The sequence below is a fragment of the Vigna unguiculata genome, chromosome 9 (genome assembly GCF_037176805.1).
Source record: "Vigna unguiculata cultivar grain cowpea cultivar isolate G323 ecotype 2 chromosome 9, ASM3717680v1, whole genome shotgun sequence".
NCBI lineage: Eukaryota > Viridiplantae > Streptophyta > Magnoliopsida > Fabales > Fabaceae > Vigna > Vigna unguiculata.
The window spans coordinates 42756938-42778199 of NC_140800.1; the positions used below are offsets into that span (position 1 = coordinate 42756938).

Below are 21262 nucleotides of genomic sequence, written 5' to 3' on the forward strand. Positions count from 1 at the left end.
ATTAAAAAAAAAAACAAAAGGAATGTGACAGTATAGATATTTTCCTGTATAAATTCACGTGGACAAAATCAAAAATCATAAATGATGTAATGAATGGTGACGGGGACATTCCACGTGAAACATCACCAAAGATCCTATGTGATTGCAAACTGGCAGTTTCGAGGAAGCGAAAATAGGAACGTAGAAAAAGGGGTCATTTAATCAAAAATCAAATCAAAACACGAAAACCCAAAATTCAATTCAGTTCAAAGGAAAACGGGTTTGTTCCTTCTTCCACCCCAACTCTCACATCACACACCCGTTTTCCTTTTCTCCTTTTCACCAAAGCAAGGGTTTTCTGTTCACCCTTTTATTTTCACGCCATTCAGATTCACGGGATTATGTTCATTGGGGCACACGACTCCTTGTCTTTCGGTGTAAATTCCTCTTCATTGTTGTGATCGAAAAGGGTCGCTTTGCTCGTTCTTGTCTGCTGTTGATGTCTCTTATTGTTGCTGAAGGGGATTGGCTTGTGATTCTGGACACACCCAATTCCTTGCCATTGCAATACGCCCACTTGTCTTTCGCCAAACGCAGATGGGATAAGGAGTTTTCTGAGCTCCAGAGTGGATAGCCTTAATCTGATTCATAACAATTCAATTCTTATTATTTTCTTTTTACTTTTGGAATCAATGGATTCTTCACAAGGGTCTACCATTGCTGGTTTCGTGGACAATGCATCCATTCAGAGGAAACAGTCTAGTTTTGATGGCGTTCCTGTGTATGTCAAGGAACTAATTGCCGGAGGCTTTGCTGGTGCGCTTTCTAAGACCGCTGTTGCACCTCTCGAACGAGTCAAGATACTTTGGCAGGTTCACCACTCTTTTTCTTCACTTATTTAATTGAAAACATGATTCGAAGCTTGTACGATCAGATCGCGTTGTAAGTTTGATGATAATGGATTTAAATATCCTTCTTTTGTAAATGTATTGGAGGTAAATGTCTTATGATATAATGATGATACTAGACAACAGTAATATGTAATGTAAGTTTATGCTAAGGAAGTGAGGTATATTGGATCTAGATTAGGAAGATAAGGGAAGGGGGAGAGAGTTTTAAATGTGTAAAGAGAGGATAATATTATATCTTGGGTTGCCTCGGGTGTCAACTAAATTATTCTATTTGATTTATGCCTCTTGCTGGAGTCTTGAAGTCATTGATTTCTTTCAGAGGTTACTGCCCCATGCTTCAAGGATTTTTTTTTACTTTGGTTTTAAGCTATATGTTTGTTGTCACTTGCTAGATGTACATCATTTACGATGTTGTTACTTTCCTTTTGCCATCTCCACTTCGTGAGAATGTTCTTAATGGATGTATGTTCCTTTTTAACCTTTATTTATTTTATCCACAGACAAGGACACCTGGATTTCATTCTCTTGGGGTGTATGAATCTATGAATAAATTAGTCAAGAGGGAAGGTTTTCAAGGATTATATAAGTAAGACTCAAATTACATAACATGGTGCTTTCTCGGGCTTAAATTATGTATCGTTAATCTTGTTTATGTGGTGATTTCAGGGGAAATGGAGCTGGTGTTATCCGCATTGTTCCGTATGCAGCCTTGCATTTTATGACATATGAGCGCTACAAAAGTTGGATCTTGAATAATTATCCAGTGTTAGGTTCGGGTCCTTGTATTGATCTTTTAGCAGGCTCTGCTGCAGGGGGAACTTCAGTTTTGTGTACCTACCCGTTGGATCTTGCTCGTACCAAACTTGCTTACCAGGTAGTTATCTGACTCGAACATATCAAGCTTTGAAATAGACTTGATGAAATTATTTAGAGACCATTATTATCCATTCCATTATTTCTCTTTTTTCACATTTAGTGAAAACTTAAATTAAAGTTTAAGGAAGGTTATATTTGTACCACTAGGGAAAAAGAGAGATGAAGAATGCATTATGTTAGAATTACATCCTCCAGTTTCATAGAGAGACATAAAAACTTTTGTGGTGTTCATAGAATACTTGAGGGTGATTTAATGAATCGTGGTATATCTTGATTCCAATTTACATGGTCCATGGGACGGAAAATTTTCCTATCATTTGGGGATTTTCGTGGGGATTGCTTTATTTGGGTTGCAAGTTGGGAGATTCCCCTCAAAGCATATGTGTGATCAAGGACAAGACCATTCTCTCCCGACTGCAAGGTCCTTGTATGTTGAAAATGATAAAATTGTCCCTTATTTAATATGCTTGTATGTACAAGTATAAATGACTGTAGTCTTTTGCTTCATATTTATTTTTTTTAAATTATAATTGGTTAAAAGAGACTTAAACGGTGCCACCCCTAATGAGTTATGATAATTTCTAGGAAAGTTTTAAGGCCAATGCTTTAATGTAGGAATAAACATAATGACCCTAGTCAATTAAAATTGATAAAGATTAGCTTTAGTTACTAGGGGATATTTTATGAGGAAATAATTGCTTGTAGTATACAATCTAATAATGTTTAGTATTTCTGTGGTTTAAATTTTTATAGGTGGTGGATACAAGAGGAGATATCAAAGATGGTATAAGAGGAGTTCAACCTACACATAATGGCATTAAAGGTGTGCTTACAAGTGTCTATAAGGAAGGCGGAGCCCGTGGACTTTATAGGGGTGCAGGTATGTATGTTGCAGCTTACAGGATCTACCTAGACAGCCGTAATTGGTTATTGTGGTGGAGAATACTCTTGGAAAACATAATTGTGGAGATAATGCTTTCTTACAACATATATTAGCTATTATTTCTTACTGCCCTACATTTTTTTCCATTACATTGATGAGAAGCCTGACCTATTTCTTTTCCTTAGGACCAACCCTTACTGGAATTCTTCCATATGCTGGTTTAAAGTTCTACATGTATGAGAAACTGAAGACTAACCTTCCAGAAGAACATCAAAAGTCCATTGTGATGCGTCTTTCTTGTGGAGCTCTAGCTGGACTGTTTGGGCAGACTTTAACATACCCTTTAGATGTTGTCAAGAGACAGATGCAGGTATTTGAAGCATGACTTTTTGTCTACCTCAGGTTTATAAACATTTTCCCCTTTTCTGGTGATGGTGAGATGGGTGTCTAGCCAATTAGCTCTGCAATCTTTTTGCTGTGTATAAAATTTGATGTTTGAGCCTCTTTAGGTCGTATCTAGTTTTACAACTATATAGTATCGGCACATTTCCCTTGTTTAAGCTTTTATTCATCATCTTCTATTTGTTTGTACAGGTTGGCAGCCTGCAGAATGCTAGTCATGAGAATGTCAGATATAAAAATACCATTGATGGACTTAGGACGATTGTTCGTACTCAAGGATGGAGGCAGCTGTTTCATGGCGTAAGCATTAACTATATAAGGGTAATGCCCGCCTTATCATACCCAAATTTATGCCTGTTTCATCGTTTCTATTATTTTCTTTGTCTATAAAAGAAATGCTATTTGTTTTGTCATTCGTTGTTCTGTTGTCTGGGAGTGTACAGCACTTTATCTTTCTTAATATTGGTTTTCTTTGAGTTGAATAAACTGGATGTGGAATTTGATGCACTGTATTACATTGGACAGTAAACCATGTCAGTAACCCTGTTGGACTCTATTCTTCTGTTTGCCAACAACGTAAGGACTGAAAATAATAGTTGGTGAATCGTGGTAGTTATTAAGGCTCTTTATCTTGCTTCAGCAACTACACGCATGCATTCATTTTAGAACCTTGTGGCTTTGGTTACTCATTTAAACAGTGAAAAACATGTCCATATTAAAAAACACCCTTAAAAATAGTCACGAGCCATAACTGTGGCCGATTCCTTAAAATTGTTAATATCAACTTTAACATGTCATCCTAGCTTTCTTTTTGCTTCTTCTATTTGTAAAACATTATTTGCTCTGTTCACAGATTGTTCCTTCAGCAGCAATTAGTTTCACCACATACGACATGACGAAGTCTTGGCTTGGCATACCACCTCAGCAGCAAAAGTCTCGATCAGTTTCGGCAGCATGATTTCTCAATGCTCACCCTTAACGACAACAAGTTACGATGTTACCTTCTTATGGAACTAATTTTACAGGAATATATCTAACTGAGTATTACTACATATTCACAGATATACCCTTGTGATTAAATTAACCAGTGTCCAAGTTTGTTTGTCATATCTCGAGAGTTCCATATAGTGCTACTCATTTTTTTCTTTATCCTTAAGATTTGTATAGACTCATACGAACTATGGATGCAATACAAAGGTAGTTATTTCCCCCCTTGAAATTTTCAGAGATGTTGTGCATGAAAACAAACTCTTATTCGTCAAATCCATATCAGTAACTAGGGATCACTTAAGTTTTCATTTGAACAATCTAGTTAATCACAAGAATCATCATCACCATTTGAAGGATTTTCACCGGGTATGATGTTAGAGGACTGCAATGGTACGACATACTTATGGCTTTAACACAGCACGAGGTAACACTTATTTACTTAGTTACACTTTGAATATTTATAATAATGCTCATGAAGTCATGCCTTATGTAAATATACTGTAATATTATGTTTTGGGGAAGACAAGGTCACAGGAGCCGGTCTGACAACGTGCTATATTTTGAACAATAATCTTCTGTTTGGGCAGAGAGAGAAAAATGACAGAAGAAAACATTTTCTAAATTCAAAATTTATTTAATTAAAGAGACAATATGGAAAAACGTTGGTGTGGAAAATTCAAAATATTTCTACTGTTAATTTAAAAGTTTTCTCTACTTATCGATGTGACTTTGTGATTGAGCCATTTTTCTTCTTACTTTTGAGTTTTCTCCGTTTAACTTCAATAATGTTTATGATATATGGTTCATTTGCTTTAAAGTTGAATAAAATTAATTGATGTAATTAATTATAAATCATCCAAAATATTTAGACGCGTACTTTTTTTGAGTTAAAATTTATGTTGCCTTATCCAACGATACTACTTTTTTAAAAATGAATAAATGAAGATGAATGTGTTTCGATAGTTTTGGAATATTTTAAATAGGTAAGTTTGGTTTTATTATTTGTTTTGTTTCAATAAAAGGTCGGGTGGTGTGTTGAATACTCAAAAATAGTTTCAAAATGGAAAACAAGAAAAGTGACTCACCTCGTTCGTTGACCATCTGTCTCTTACTTTTCGTTTTTCTTTCATAACATAATAATGTTTTCATTAACTTTTCTTTGACTATTGATCCGAGGAATGTTGAGTATTCATCACACTGCATGACATTTTTTTTTTTGTATTTTAAACTCTGTTATGTCTTTAAATCCATTTTTAGAAACAGACCATCCTAAATATCAGTTTGAAACAGGAGGTGGAATAAATTTTAAAGGAAGTTTATTAAGTACTTAATGTCTGATAAATTTAAATTTTATCTCAGTAATAAGGTGGGAAATAACTTAGGAGAAGAAGAGATAATTAATTTGAAAAATACTGCAATGGTGAACTGCCAATAACAATGAAGTAATTTTTTAAAGGGTGAGAATTAGTTGAAATAATCATAATGCAGGAAATATATAAGAGTGTATAATTTTCAATATTTAATACTATTTTTTTAGAATGCTAAGTACGCCATAAGCAAAAGCATTAAAAATACTTTTTAAGAACATTTCTAACTTCCTTTGTTTCTTTTTAGTTGTGATTTTTTCAATGAAAACATGTTTTTTACTTTCATTTTTTAATTTAAAAATATTATTTTTTCTATTCTACCCTTCAGTTAACTAATATGAAAAAGGGTTTAATAACATAAAGAAAAAAATGTAACATCAACTAAACATACATTAAACTAATAATACGAGAAGAAATATAATAAATAATTCACTTAAAATCATATTAAAAATAGAAAGTTAAATGGTTTCCTTAATTTTGACGGAAAAAGAAAATCTTAAATAACTATTATAAGCTAATAGAGGGAATAATTTTTACCCCTTAATTATTTGACAAATTATGATTAAGGTTGAAAACTTATAGATATGTTCGAGTTCACATTTGACATGTGAGTGTAAAACAAGTCAAATGATTTTTTCATTAATCGTTATATTTTACAATACATTAAAAACACGATCATAAAATTCAGATTTGAGTTTCATTTAACTTAATAAAGTTAAATGTTGCATAAACTTATGTTCAAATATTTGTTTACATATTTTGTACATATACCAGTTAAAATCAATTTTATAAAATCAGATTAATTTAAAGTTAACTCCACAAAACCTTATCTTCAAAATACAGCCTAGTGGTAACTCTAACTTAATGCAAAAAAAGCTGTTTACAGATCAACACCAGTAAGTAAGAGATATTATTATTCAATTATAAAAAAAAAGTTGAAGTTTAAAATTTAAGATTCCCACCAAATTGAACCTCAAAATTTGTAAAAAGAAGAAAAAGTAATTAATTTGTGGAGTAAATTATGAAGTATTGGAAATCACCCCCCAAAGGTTCAAATTCAACTTTAAGCAGCCAATGAAAGGGAGTGAAGGCAGCATTTTTATTATAGTTTATTTGAGTTGTTTCTGGGTTTGTCTTTGGATTCCTGTGAATCGATGTTTCACTGTTCTCCAAAAAACAGAGGATGGAAAGGAAATTACTGGTTATAGCATTTCCAAATCCAAGACCCTGTTAATGCCATTAAAAAAAGTAGGAGCCTGGTTCTACATTTTCTCTGATTTTCAACTGCTACTACTTTATTTGTCGAATGCTCCTCAACACTAAACAACAAAGACAAAGCATAAAAAGCCAAACTCCCTTTACAACCAGATTAATTGTTCAATGAAGTATCTACATTTAAAAGTAAAACAACATGATTATGTAAAAATTAAATCAAATTCTTCATTAGTTTTTATAAGCCTGAGGAAAGAGTTGGAACATAAAATAAATAAGTAAAGGAAGCATTGCAAGTGTCTGAGTCCAATTTTGATGAAACAGAGTGAGATGTGGATGTATGGTAATTAATCTCTTTTGTAAGGTTGTTTTCTACTGCACTAAAAAATAGCAGTAACAGAGAAAAAAGTTATGAGAAAAAAAAGAAGAGGAGATGAAGGGCCCTTGACATAACAAAGTGTCAGATCTCTTTCCCCTGCACTAACTCTTTGTTTGTTTGCATGAAAGATCCCTGTCGTTTAGCATTTTTCGCCGGATGCCCCCACGCTTTTATTTATTTTTTATCTATTGACTTTAATCATTAAATTCTCATTAGTTCATTAGTATTAGTCAAGTTTAACTTTTATTTATTTTTATTAATTATTATATTTACTGACCAATTTAAAATATGGTTCTATTTAGTGTTTTTGAAAAGTTTTATTCAGTGTAATGTTTATATTTTATATTAAAAAAGTTCAAAATAAGAAAATAAAGAAAAAATTATAAGAGAAATATATTAAAAGGGTTTCGGTAACACTTTGCTTATTTCTGACTTGGTAACACTTTTCAGGTACTACACACCAAAGGCTTCGTGCCTTTTTATGCCTTTATTATTATATTTCTCAACAAAGCCCGTGGGTCCCACCCACCTCAAACCCTGAACCTCAACGTGACGTGGTGTCCTGTTCCAATGCAACATCAAACGATTCCTTCATCATGCGGGACCAACATCGTCAACCCCCACTTTGTCCGTTCCACGTTTTGAATTTCAAATCTCCTCCTAACGTTACATCCCTTCACGAAACACTCTCTCTCCGACAGTCTACGCTGTAACTCAGTTACGTTTAACAAAACAAAACTTTGGCTTTTGTTTGAGTTCATTTCACAGACACTAGCTTCCTTCAAAGAAACAAAGCTAAACTCATCATGGGTGCATCAGGAAAATGGGTAAAGGCTTTAATCGGACTCAAGAAACCAGACAAAGACGAACATGTTAGTTCTATATACTTCAAAGTGCATGCGTCCATCTAAACTTTACTCTTTTTTCATGACTTGTTTGGCTTATGTGTAGGTGAAAGAGGGTGGTAAGAGCAAGAAGTGGAGGCTATGGAGGAGTTCTTCTGGGGATGTGGGTTCTTGGAAGGCTTTCAAAGGAAACCACCACAAAGCAGCTTCTGAAGGGTCTGATTCTCCACCTGTTGTAGCACCAGATGCTTACACAGCCGCAGTAGCCACTGTGGTTCGAGCACCACCTAAGGATTTCAGACTCGTCAAGCAAGAATGGGCCGCTATAAGAATCCAAACTGCTTTCCGTGCCTTCTTGGTATGGATCTTCATTCTAATCATTGAAATGTGTGGATCTTCAATGAAATGGAAGAGATTTGGTGTTGATAGTTGTGTGGTTATGATTGTAGGCAAGAAGGGCTTTGAGGGCATTGAAAGGAGTGGTGAGGATTCAAGCTCTTGTTCGGGGGAGACAGGTGAGGAAACAAGCTGCGGTGACACTGAGGTGTATGCAAGCCTTGGTTCGGGTTCAGGCCCGTGTTAGAGCTCGTCGTGTGAGGATGTCCATAGAGGGGCAAGCTGTGCAGAACATGCTTAATGAAAGGCGCAGTAAGCTTGAACTTTTGAAGCAAGCTGAGGTATCATCATAACTCACTCGTGCAAAAGCTTGTGTTTCTGTTTCGTTGGTGTGTGTACTGTCTAACAAAAAGTGCAGGAAGGATGGTGTGACAGCAGAGGAACTTTGGAAGATGTTAAAACAAAGATACAGATGAGGCAAGAAGGAGCTTTCAAAAGGGAAAGAGCAATTGCTTATTCTCTTGCTCAAAAGGTAACAAGTATCTTCTTAAAATCATGATAATAAGTATTTCAACTTGATTCACCTAAACAAGCAGTGACAAAGTTGAAACTATGCGCTTTCTTAGAAAGGTGTTTAAAATTGTGTATGTTTTGTTTTTATTCCAGCAATGCAGATCAACCTCAAGTTATAATTCACGAACTAATGGCTCTGTTTCCTCTCTGAGGAGCCATGAGATTAACAAAGCTAACTGGGGGTGGACTTGGTTGGAGCGTTGGATGGCAGCCAAGCCTTGGGAGAGTAGATTGATGGAACAATCTCAGGCAGAAGGTTTGTTAGATAAAACCCCACTTCCAAAGAAGTTTGAGGAATCCTATGTGAACTCTAATTCCAAACCATGTTTGGTCAAAGTCAAGAAGAACAACATGACAACAAGGGTTTCTGCTAGGCCTCCCCTTGTTGGGCAAGCTACTCGTTCATCCTCAAGTCCAAGTTCTGAGTTTCGATATGATGAGAGTTCTGCATCATCTTCCATTTGTACATCTACAACACCAATGTCTGGGAACACTTGTGACAGGACTGATGACAGCAATGGTAATGCTGTGGCTAGGCCTAATTACATGAACCTGACTCAGTCCACAAAGGCAAAGCTAAAGACAAGTAGTAATCATGTGTATAATAGAGCTCAAAGGCAACAGTCCATGGATGAGTTTCAATTTCTCAAGAGGGTACCGGTTTTCTCCAATGGAGATTCCAAAAGCACTGCAGGTTCTGACCCTTCAATCAACCTTTCTAGGCCACTTCACTTGGACAAGAGCTCGGTGAGGCCACGGTGAAAGGGAAATGGCCCAGTTTACATGGTATGAAAATGTGGTGGAAGCTCAACATCTTTCTGTATTTTATCATTATTTTTCTCAAGAAGTTCAACATCTTGTTGTTCCATGCAGTTTAAATTGCGTTAGCTAGGTACAAGTAGCTTATGTTTGATAATACTTATGAGAGGGGTCTCCATCTGTACAATTGTTCATTTATGGGTATTGATATTACTCACTGTCCTCTGATTTTTGTTGAAGTTTATTTCCCACAAAAGATAATGCCATCCAGAATCTTGTAGGAAGTGTGCCCAGCTGATATTTATTAAAACATGGAATTTTGATAAACTTCATAACATGATCCTAGTAACACACTCTTTCAGGTATTCTATTACACAAGCTATAGTAGGCTAAAATTCTACATAAGGTAATATTTGGAATTTAGCAGACTGTAACATTTGTAAGATAAAATCATCTGAACTCTGCAGTGTAGAGTATATGAATAATCTTAACCGTTTGCTTAGTAACTTTATGTTCTTTTAATGGCTCTGAGCTTGACCCCATGCTTGAAGTTGAGGACTATCCCATACTGGAGTTCCAAGGGGTTTTCCATATTGGGTGAATGCCGAAACAAGTATTTCCGATATAAATGAATGAGAGAAAGCTTGATCTCTTGTAGGGAAAATTGTTTACCAATGCAAGCCCGAGGACCAATTCCAAATGGTATAAAAGCATAAGGGTGCCTTCGTTTCATTTCATCACAGTTGGGGTCAAACCTCTCTGGTTTGAACTTTTCTGGCTCCGGAAAGTCCTTGGGATCTTTTGCCACAACTCCAAGTGCTAACCACACCCAAGTCCCCTGCTCATGCAAACCAGATTCAGCAGCGGCACAGATAAAACACTTAATTTTATGACTAACTTTTCATCAAACACTTCGAAATGAATTTGAAAATAAAATGAATATTTTATTAACCTTTGGGAGAAGATAGCCTCCAATCTCCACTTCATTTGATGTTTCTCTTGCAACTAATGGAGATACAGTGTAAAATCTCATTGCCTCTTTGATCACCTGCATTTGAGGTAAAGTGCACACTAGTATAAATATATTTGAATTTGAATTAGCAGAAGAGTGCATTCAAAAATAGTAACAGAAGTACATATACAATTTCGAAGTTGTATGAGATTTTGTGTTAGTTTAAGAAACCTGATCAAGATAAGGGAAGTTGTCACGAAGATCTTGAGATGTCGGAATCTGATCGACAGGACCAAAGGCATCTATCTCGTGAAGCAACTTTTTCTCAACTTGAGGATGTCCAGCAACCAAATAGATAACAGAAGACAAGGTAAAAGACGTGGTTGCTGAACCAGCAAGCAGATGCTCGTAAGTAACTGCGTTGATGTAGTCTGGTGTGAATACATTCTCTGAAACTGCTTTTGTTTCTCTGGCATTAAGTATGAGTGACAAGAAATCCTTTGAACTTCGTGTCTTATCTTTCATTCTTTTTTCCACAATCTCATCAAGACGACCACTTAGTTTTTGGTTCGTACGCTCAATCTTCCAGTCCATGGTTCCTGGAATTCTCTTCAGAATCTGCCTAAAAGGCTCTTGAAGTATCGGCAAAAGCAGACCCAATATAATGGAGAAAGAACCAGACAAGTCCATCTTGAGTTGTGTAGTGGAGTATATGTGCTGGTTGATGAAATCCGATACCTCATTGTCATTACCATGACTTGCAGGGTCAGTTTCAACACTCTTGATGGAATCACAAACTGAATGGGGTCTAGAAAGACCAAAGTTCACACCAAATGCTGCTTGCCCAATCACATCAGTTGCAAGTCTCAGGGACAAGTTGGAAAAAACAATGTCTTCTTTTTCAGAATCAAGGTTTTCAGTGGCGGATTCTATGAAAGACTGCATCAGTGGCACTAATCCAGATAAGTGTGATGGTTGGTAGATCGATAGAATAGTGTTTCGCATGGTAGACCATTGTGAGTCCCTGCACCACCGAGTTTCAACACACTTTAGATTTTAGTTGCTTCACTATCATTGCAACAGTTTCTCAGAACCACTAAGATGATTTCATGTTCATGATTACAGAAGCGAAAGAAAATGATATTCAACTCGGTGCACTACTACAGAACCATACTCTAAACAATGACTTCTACAGTTTTACGCACAACCCTTCAAATTTCACGTCACTCACTTGTGTGTAATATGCACAATCTAAATCTTCACAACATCACCATATAAATTTGTGATTAAAATAAATGATTAACCATGTCATTAACCCATTTGAAAATGATCCTTGCACCCCATATAAAGTTTTCTTCTTCTCCAACATTTACTAAAAATCATAAAAATTAAGATGAGTTTGGGGAATGAAATAAAGAAAATGGACAGAATCAATATATTTAGATGGTTACACTTAGATTATGACTTAATTACAGTTGTTGACCTAACAATACAACCTTAATCAAGCTATTATCATATAACAAAAGTAAAGCCAAATAAAATTATTTATATGGAATCAAATACTGTGCTTTCACATATAAGTTTGATTCTTGTCCTTAATTATTTTTCTTGGTAAGCAATCTCCTAAACATATTGACAGCCGTTGGTAATGCATGTTACAGTAATTTGTTCCTTCAAATCTTAATTGTCATTTCATGAAATGGTTCAACTTTTGTACGAAGATTTGGTATTCAGTCAAAAAAATCTTATGCAGGGCTCAACTATTGATTTAATGGATCAGGCGAGTAATTATTTTTTCAGGAAAGCATTTTATCAATTTATTTAGTTTCACAGACAGCTAAAATTCCCACAATACTTACAAAATTAAGATTTTCATTGCTATAATTTTGTTTGTATGACAAATTACATTTGTTTTTAACAGATAAAATAGAAAAGACAAATTGATATAAGATAAAATAAGCAACATAATACAAATAATAGTTATATAATCTGTATTATATATAAAAAGCATTCGTTTTTCAATTTTACTTCTTAAGTATTTGTTGTTTTAAATCAAGATATCTACATTTCCATTTTTATCTTTTAATTGTTATTTAAATTTAATCATTTTATAGATTAAAATAAGGGTTTAATATATTTTTAATCCCTAAACTTGTACGCGAAATTGAAATTCATCCATGTCTTAAACTTTGATACATTGTTGTGCTCAATCTTTAAAAATGAATGTTTTAACCCAACAACATGAACTTTCTTTTGAAGTGTTAAATAGTGTTCAAGACTGATATAAAATATTTATATCATTGACACGTTCTAACTTTAATGTTACCTTGTAATACCTACACCTAAACAAAAGTTAACATGTTTTAACCCAACAACATGAACTTTCTTTTTGAGATATTAAATAATGTTTCAAAATGACATTTGAGTTGTTTACATCATTTTACATATTCCAACTCTAATGTCAACTTAACATCAATTAACACTAAAAAAGAGAGTTAACTTTGTTAAGTTAAAATTATTATATTCATTCTTTTTTTAAGTTTGGAGAAAAAAGTGTATTAAAATTTGAAACAAATGAATTTCAATTTTGTGTTTAAATGTAAAGACTAAAAATATTCTCAACCCTTAAAATAATTATTTTAACTTATTCTTTTAATAATTATTTTTTAATTCAAATAATTATTTATGAAAAAATTATTTAATAATAAAAATATTTTTTACAATTATTTTTAATAAAAATTACTTTATAGTTTAATAAACTTTTGCTAAAAAAAATAGACACATATACCATACCCTACCCATGTGTTTCTTCAAATAATATTATAAAAAGGTTATAAAAATATGTTGACTTCTTTATATTTCAGAATATGCTTCATTCTTTTCATGTGCAACACTATTCGTGTGTTACATGTCCACATAGCATTTGGCATAATTGTTGGTGTTTGTGTACCTCCACAAAAGTGCAGTTTTTGAATGCTTTTTTAATAAACTTTTCTAATATTAAATAAGGTATGAAAATTAATTTTTGTTAAGATTATTTTACTGTTATAAAAATTGTTAAATATAGTGTTGTAAAATTAATTTGTATTTCTTTTATCGAAATAAGAGAAAGTAAGTGAAGAAAGAAAGTAGTATATATATATATATATATATATATATATATATATATATATATATATATATATATATATATATATATATATATATATATATATATATATATATATATATATATATATATATATAAAGAGAAGTGCAGGAATAACATTAGTATTATTTGTGATACCTGCTGAAGAAGAGACCCTTTTGGTGAAGAGGGGAAGCAGATATTGGTGAAGGAATACTTCTGTTTGAAATATCTTTGAATTTCTTAATTCCAGCTTCTTTGCACAACTCTGCATTTGCTATAATTATTAATGGCTGTCTCCCCATATGGAATCTGCACCAATTAATAACAGTAACACCATTTACAACACTAACCCACACAAATCATACAATTTATCTTAATATTTTGAATTGAATGTGATACCAGTTCCTTATTTAAATTAAATTCGAATCATATTTATATAAATTTTTATAATAAATAATCCCTTAAAAAAAATTTCCTTATCTTTACTCTTAGAAAATGATTTTTTATTACTAAATTTTGACAATTTTTTCTTATAATTTTATGTGTCATTTTTTAAGTGATTTTTTATTTTTTTTTTCATTCTCAATATTTAAAAACCATTTAAAAGATAACACATCATATTATAAGAAAGAGTTGTCAAAATTTAATAGTCAAAATATGTATCACCCGGTTAAGATGGTGAATTTATGTGAAAGAGAAAGTGCTTAATCACTTAAAATACAAATAAACAAAGAAAACAATTCAAACAAATCTTTTTTAGTAATTCATTTGAATGTAATGTTAATATAAAAAGGCACTTTTTGGCTCATTACTATAAACAATTTTGTTCCGGTTAACATCAAGTGATATACTCATTAAAATTTGACTTCGTTGTAAAGGAAAAAAAAAAAGTGATATATCAATAACATTTTATATTAAAAACACAGCACATCTAAATTTGTAAAAAAAAGAAAAGAAAACCTTTTTTTTAGAAGATGGTAGGTTGACTTAGTAAATAATTCTGTTCCGAAATGATTTGCTTAACTGTGGTCACTACAAAAGAATCATACAAACAAAAGCATAAAACTTTTTCTAGAAACCATTAATAATTTTTTAGGATATATAAACAGATAATAGGTATTTAATAAATAGATAATTGAATATATAAACAGATAAGGCAAGTTAATATATATATTACTGGATACATTTTATTCATAAACTGAAAATATAAGGAAAACGTAAAATGAGCTTCTTAATACACTAAGAATAGTTTTTATGTAAAAGTTAAAATCTAAACAAATCTTTCAATTTCTATAGATATTGTTCATGTCAACAATTTTTCTTACATCAGCAAAATTTTCAATTTAAGAAAAAAATAGTAAAAGGTGAATCGTGTCACATAGAAATTGTGGAAGAGCATCTTTCAAACGAATAATAATTCATTCATCTCATTTTGTGATGAAAAAGGAGACAGATAAAAAAAATGACAAAGTTATAATAAAAATAAACATGTGATGAATAAATACCAGATTTAATTAGGTTTATTTAATCCAAAACACTGACAATATGAAATAGCATCTACAAAGAGAAAAAATAATATATACATATATATATATATATATATATATATATATATATATATATATATATATATATATATATATATATATAGATAGATAGATAGATAGTGTGTGTGTTTTATGCGTCACGATAGGATAGGTGTTGATTAAAAAAATGAATATTAATATATGATTGGTGAAGAGTAAATGATAATATAATAAAAATGAATAAATATTTGGTATTATTGGTGGCTGAAGTTGAGAAAGACACCAAAGCACAGCACGCTTGCACTGGGCCCTTTCTCAGTTTTGTGTATGGAAGCAAGTGAGCATCTGAATAAACCACAACAAGTACGACAATCGGATCATACAATAATCACTTTTTTTAAAATTTATATCTACTTCTGGGGCACACAACAACCTTCTCAGGTCAAAATCTATCTCCCATCATCCTTCTGTTTAAGATCATCATCCTCCTCCCAAAAATGGAGTTTCGGTTCAGACATTACACTCCAGAAAAAAAAAACATAAATATATATTCTAACCACATATAACTGGTATGAAAGGTGAGGTGAAACAATAAATTAGTGGGTGGTTCGTCAGTGACCCAATATCGGGTGGAACAGAATGTTCAAAAAAGTTTTCTAGATTAGGTTATAACTTAGTTCTAATACCATGTTAAAAATGGACTTTAAGTATAACTCAACTCCACAAAACCAACTTGTAAAATAAGAATTGCATCCATTTATATATTATTAATTAGCCTTATCTCTGATTAACATGAAATTCGTACGAATGTTGCAATAGTTATAATATAGATATAAATAAACTAACCTGTAAATCGGACCATATTGTTTGGCAAGGACTGAGAAGACATCAGGGCCATATTTGGCGAGCAAGGGAAGGTGTCCTATAAGAGGCAAAGAAGGTGGAGCCGGAACCTTCCTCACACCCCAATAAGGTGCATAGAGATATACCAACAACCCTCCTATTAAACCCGCCAAGGTAAACATTGATGAAGCAGAAACCACACTTGGAACTGAAAACCACCATTCCAAATCCATCAGCACCACCATATCTGTCTTTAATTTAGTTTATATTAAGGTGGTTGGTTTGAGGTGGTGGCTGAAAGAATGAGGGTTTGGTTTATATTAAGGAATTGGAGGTACTATAAATAAGAAGATGAGGTTTTGTCGTAATGTGAATGATGAGATGTGGGAATTAGATACCCTTCTACCCAATCAGTTTCTTTGTTGATTGTTTTGGTCTGGTTTTGGAGACTTAGAAGAGAGGTGCATGGGTGGAGAGTGTGGGGGTAAAACTGAAAGTTCACCTGAATCTGGACACACACTCCTTTATCCACTATGCATCCTATTCTTGTACCCGCCATGAAAATGATCGAGCCAGAGAGAGCGATTGCTGAATAAGATAATAATAACATTATTGTTTCTTTTATCCTTAGATCATTATCATCAACGTTTGTGTTTGTGGACTTTCAATATACGTCACTACAGTTGTCACAATACTTTGTCTATAATCACTTACCATTATCTCATCATCATCATCATCATAATATATTCAAAAATTCTATTTTCTTCTCACTCACTATATATTAACACCATCTTCATACACGTTATTTGCATCATCTTTGGTTACACCTAATTTATAAGGACAGTAATACTTTTACTATAACAACAAATTTTTATATTCATTTCATCATATTCTTTATCACCTCTCGATTTGTTAAAGAAAAAAATTTATATTTTTGAGACTCTCTTAGAAAAATAAACTCATCTTGCAATCCAAATTTAATAATATAAATTATAATTTTAAATTGAAAAATAAAGTAAATTTAGGCTAATGCGCAAACACACTTCACAGTTAAGTTTGGAACTTTCATAAAACAAAAGTAAGCACAATTAAATGCTTTACTGTGTAATAGTGAATTATTATTTCGTTGCATGGGTGATGATTTGTTGAGATTACTTTTTTTCTTTTCACATTTCCTCTTTGCTCTACAACCGTATAAATTAATATTTTGTTAAGAAAGATAGTTGTATAATAAATATATTTAACAATATATAGTTGAGTCTAAGATATTATTTTTCTTAGAGAGTGGAAGTACGATGTAAAATTTTATGAAAGGACGATGAAGATAATTTTATGATATTAAGTGTAAGTCTTACAAATTTATACCTTTAATCATTTTAATAAATGATATTTTAACAGTTGAGTATTTAAATCATCTAATGAAAAAAATAATAATTATATTTTAAGTACCACACGATGTATACCATTAAATAAAGTAAAAAAATTAGCAAAATCGGTGAATATTATGTACCAATATTTATGACTGTAAAAAATACAATAACAGTAATTAATTTCTAAATTATATATACAATTGTCAATGGAAAATCTATACCGACATTTAATTACGAATTCTCATACATTTTAAAATTATTAACTCCATTGTTAGTTGAATTATTGTGACACTTGTACTTAAAGAACTTTTTAATTGAATTCATATAAAAAAATTAAGGGTACACTATATTTTATGAAATCTTTGTAATTTTATAGGTGACTATAAAGTTTTACAAGACAATTATAGTGTGAATAGATTGCACGTGTACGTGTGCAATAATGCTGTCATTTGCTAAGGAACATAACAAAGTAATATTATATGCTATTTATCTTATTTTATTCAACATGGATTTGAGTAGTTTTCTTACAATAATTCTTGTTCAAATAACATGTTTTAAGTATTATTTGTTTATAAATTTATATTTTAGAACGTAAAATTTACTATTCAAATTTATATTTTTAAAAGCATAGTTTTTTGAGTTTATACGTGAAAAATAATTTTCATATAATTTTATTTATCATAAAATAATATTTTTTAAAAATATCCCTGAGGTTATAAAATTATAAACGAATATTCTTCTAACAAAATGGTTTATTTTTCAACCAGATGGATAAGATAAGAAATAGTTACTAGTCATCTCTGTTCCTAATTTATTCAATAATTCCATGAGATTCTGTAAAATATTTTGGTCAAAAAGGATCTATTATTGAGAGAATATGTTGTTTCACGAGGCTTCTATATACCTTGGAGTCTGAAATTAAACTTTTGAAGTGGGTATTGGATTCAAGATTCTTGGTAGAATGCCAATGAAAATTTAAGATATATTCTGTTAACAATGGCTATTGGAACTCATAAATTTGAGCCATTTATACATATAGTATGTTATTTTCTTTGCATTTCTAACTCAATAGTGCTTTACATTATCTATTTGGTCGATAAAAGGAGAATATAAAATAAAGTTATCTTCTTTAGTTGTTCAAGAGGATGGGAGAGGTGAAGAAATCAACACCATAAAAACAAGGTTCATTTACCTCAAAAGAGGAAAACATAAATATAGGATAATGTTTTCTTTTTTTGGTTAAATTTGTAAGGATAGAATAATTTAGTTTAAGAGTATAAATAGTTCAAACGATGTAGTATAAGAGTATAATGCTTTTATATTTTATTAACCTATTATAATGAAATATTATTATGATATGATGAATAGTAAATTACAAATTTTTAGTATTTGTTTTCATGTTAGAATATGGATTTTTGAATGATAATCTTGATATAAGTTTAGTATATTTTAAACATTTGACATTTTAATTTTTTTTATATCTATTTTGATATTTTCAAAATAATTTTTGAAAATCAGTAACTGTTAACCGTCAATGTATATATATATATATATATATATATATATATATATATATATATATATATATATATTTCAGTTATATATTTTTATTTTTGTTTAAAACACTAATATATATTATATTATCAAAGTGAGTAATTAAATAAAGTTTTTTTTTTGTTTTAAACAATATTAAAGTATCATAAATCTTAAGCAAAAGTTTATACGTGGAAAAAAACGAGATTCTTGTTTTTTTAAATACTTCATGTAACATCAATTAAAAAAAAAAATCCAATAAACGGGAAACTATGTTGTAAAAATATTTGTTTTTTTGTATTAGGCATATTCATACGTAAATACAAAATACCAAATTTCTTTGCTGTTTTTCATTAATAAATAGGTTTGGTACTCTATAAATGCTATTTAACTTTATATTTGTTGATAGAAAACATGATAGAGACGGTGTTTGAATTGAGCATCAATAGATAGTGTGAATACTATTTAACTTTATTTCTGCTTATAACATGAACATGATAGAGACCCCATCAATTTGAATTACAATTTACATCAGAAATGCGTTTGAATTAGTATTATAATATCACACAATTGTAACTTAAATTTGTTTTACAAAATAAGCTAAATATGTGAAATCTTCTACTAGTTAATAAGTTTATATTTAACTTTTTTATTCCTAGCTTATTATTATTTTAAAAAAGTTCAAATATACCCTATATCCTTAGCATAAACTGCTCATAAAGGATAAGTTCGAAACATTCATACTTTTGTAAGATCGCATAATTAATTTAAATTGGGTATCGTTGTCAGATTTATAGTACTCGTCAATACCATAGCTGCAAATATTCAAAGATATGATGAATGAAAAAATAGTAAATATTATATTCATGAATACTGATACCAAACAATAACTTCTCATGTAGACTAAATGTTATCTTGAAAATTACATTGATAACATATATATAACTATTAAACCAATAATGTAATAGAATTATTTTGAAAAACATGCGCATCTCTTTATAATGAATAATCTTGGTTTCATATCTTTGTAGGATGGGGGCCAAATTTGGTTGTCTTTTGTTTCACCACATCTTTTTACACTGAACACCAGTTTTTGGTACCAACCCACCACCCCTATGATGTGATTGCAATTTGGTGGGAAAATACCAAATTAAAGAATAAAAAGTCTAACATGCTCTACCAAAGTTAATAGATAGTTATGTTTTTTCAAAATATATTATTCAAAGTGGATTAAATCTAATTTATCGTTACAAAATAATTTGTAAACTAAGGATTATTTTTACTTATACATTGTAAATCGATATTATTTTTAGGGTACAATATCTCTAGAATATACTAATTAAGAGGTATATGATTAGTTTCTACAATTATGCTGGGATCAAATTATAAATCTTGATTAATTTGCATAATTTTACTATATAATCATGTTATATACTCATATTTAATATGACGGTAGCTGGTTAATGTCAAGAAGAAATACACATAAAAAGTTTGATTTATCTCTATTTTATTGTACAATGAGAAACTTATTCACACTCACTTTTGTTAACTAAGAAAGAGAAACTTCATATTTAACCCCAAACAAATCTATTTCAGAGCGTGTCAATATTGTCTTTAAAATTATTCACACACTCACTCTCATTAAACAGATTTTTTACATTATTTATTATATGGCAGTTTTTAAATAAAGGTTTGGCTTCAAATAAACAAAATACCAGAAAAAAATATTATCGTATTGTTAGTGTGATTTATAATTTACTCTATTCTTGTCTCACGGTTATAAAATAGAGTAATTACCAAGTGGTTGAGGAGAAGCCAACAAATTCGATTTGGGCCCTAGAAGCTATTTTTGGTGATTGACGTTAGGCTGTTGCTTCTTACACCCCCAAAAAATTTCTCCCTACTGTGATCCGGAAAATAGATCCCATAGAAAGCAATAGCCTTCACCTTGTCAAACAAACTTAATATAATTGTTTATAGTTAAATTTCACTTTTCTGAAATAGTATTACAGCTTATCAAGAATCTATCGTAGTTAAATTTATTATTATATTATTAAATATCTCACATTATACACATATAACTAAATTATAATCACTAATAAATATAAACACTGTCTAATTAAACTAGTTTTATGAAATTTATCTAGCCTTAAATCTCACTTTATAACGTTGCTATTTTGCTTTGAAATGACTCCATAACATAACCAATGCACATGGACAAATCTTCAAACCAAAGAACCTTACCTGAAGACCAATGTTCCCAATTTTGCCTTACAAATCATGTCTTGTGAAATATCAATATTAAGTTTGTGTATTGTTAGCACAAATTACAAAATCCTATTCGATAAGAAGCCAACAATTTAATGTCTATGTAAACATTTGTGTACTATTAATTA

The 21262-nt window shown here is 31.2% G+C and overlaps 3 protein-coding genes across 3 annotated transcripts; 2 read left to right on the plus strand and 1 right to left on the minus strand.

The window, feature by feature from the left end:
* The first annotated feature begins 186 nt into the window (after positions 1 to 186).
* LOC114196208 (Mitochondrial substrate carrier family protein) lies at positions 187 to 4270 on the plus strand. The gene is made up of 7 exons (XM_028086773.2): positions 187 to 851; positions 1391 to 1476; positions 1557 to 1764; positions 2520 to 2646; positions 2835 to 3019; positions 3244 to 3372; positions 3905 to 4270. Exons 1-7 carry the CDS (start codon positions 672 to 674, stop codon positions 4007 to 4009), a joined length of 1020 nt encoding a protein of 339 aa, XP_027942574.1. The 5' UTR covers positions 187 to 671; the 3' UTR covers positions 4010 to 4270.
* Positions 4271 to 7615: 3345 nt separating this feature from the next.
* LOC114163160 (protein IQ-DOMAIN 6-like) lies at positions 7616 to 9730 on the plus strand. Its single transcript, XM_028047293.2, has 5 exons — positions 7616 to 7871; positions 7951 to 8202; positions 8294 to 8521; positions 8599 to 8712; positions 8847 to 9730. Exons 1-5 carry the CDS (start codon positions 7806 to 7808, stop codon positions 9513 to 9515), a joined length of 1329 nt encoding a protein of 442 aa, XP_027903094.1. The 5' UTR covers positions 7616 to 7805; the 3' UTR covers positions 9516 to 9730.
* A 57-nt stretch (positions 9731 to 9787) lies between these two features.
* On the minus strand, positions 9788 to 16458 carry LOC114163159 (cytochrome P450 711A1-like). Its single transcript, XM_028047291.2, has 5 exons — positions 15967 to 16458; positions 13751 to 13903; positions 10696 to 11488; positions 10465 to 10560; positions 9788 to 10350 (listed from the first exon to the last, which is right to left on the minus strand). The coding sequence occupies exons 1-5, from the start codon at positions 16206 to 16208 to the stop codon at positions 10021 to 10023; spliced, it is 1614 nt and encodes a 537-aa protein (XP_027903092.1). The 5' UTR covers positions 16209 to 16458; the 3' UTR covers positions 9788 to 10020.
* Between the last annotated feature and the right edge of the window lie 4804 nt (positions 16459 to 21262).

Excerpts from the sequence above, each read along its gene's own strand:
- LOC114196208 (XM_028086773.2), top strand. The coding sequence starts at position 672 with ATGGATTCTTCACAAGGGTCTACCATTGCTGGTTTCGTGGACAATGCA. Across the intron at positions 3,020-3,243 it reads TTGTCAAGAGACAGATGCAG|GTTGGCAGCCTGCAGAATGC; the intron begins GTATTTGAAGCA and ends TTGTTTGTACAG. Across the intron at positions 3,373-3,904 it reads TAAGCATTAACTATATAAGG|ATTGTTCCTTCAGCAGCAAT; the intron begins GTAATGCCCGCC and ends CTCTGTTCACAG.
- LOC114163160 (XM_028047293.2), top strand. The coding sequence starts at position 7,806 with ATGGGTGCATCAGGAAAATGGGTAAAGGCTTTAATCGGACTCAAGAAA. Across the intron at positions 7,872-7,950 it reads AACCAGACAAAGACGAACAT|GTGAAAGAGGGTGGTAAGAG; the intron begins GTTAGTTCTATA and ends GCTTATGTGTAG. Across the intron at positions 8,713-8,846 it reads CTTATTCTCTTGCTCAAAAG|CAATGCAGATCAACCTCAAG; the intron begins GTAACAAGTATC and ends TTTTTATTCCAG.
- LOC114163159 (XM_028047291.2), bottom strand. The coding sequence starts at position 16,208 with ATGGTGGTGCTGATGGATTTGGAATGGTGGTTTTCAGTTCCAAGTGTG. Across the intron at positions 11,489-13,750 it reads AAGGGTCTCTTCTTCAGCAG|GGACTCACAATGGTCTACCA; the intron begins GTATCACAAATA and ends TCGGTGGTGCAG. Across the intron at positions 10,561-10,695 it reads ACTTCCCTTATCTTGATCAG|GTGATCAAAGAGGCAATGAG; the intron begins GTTTCTTAAACT and ends CCTCAAATGCAG.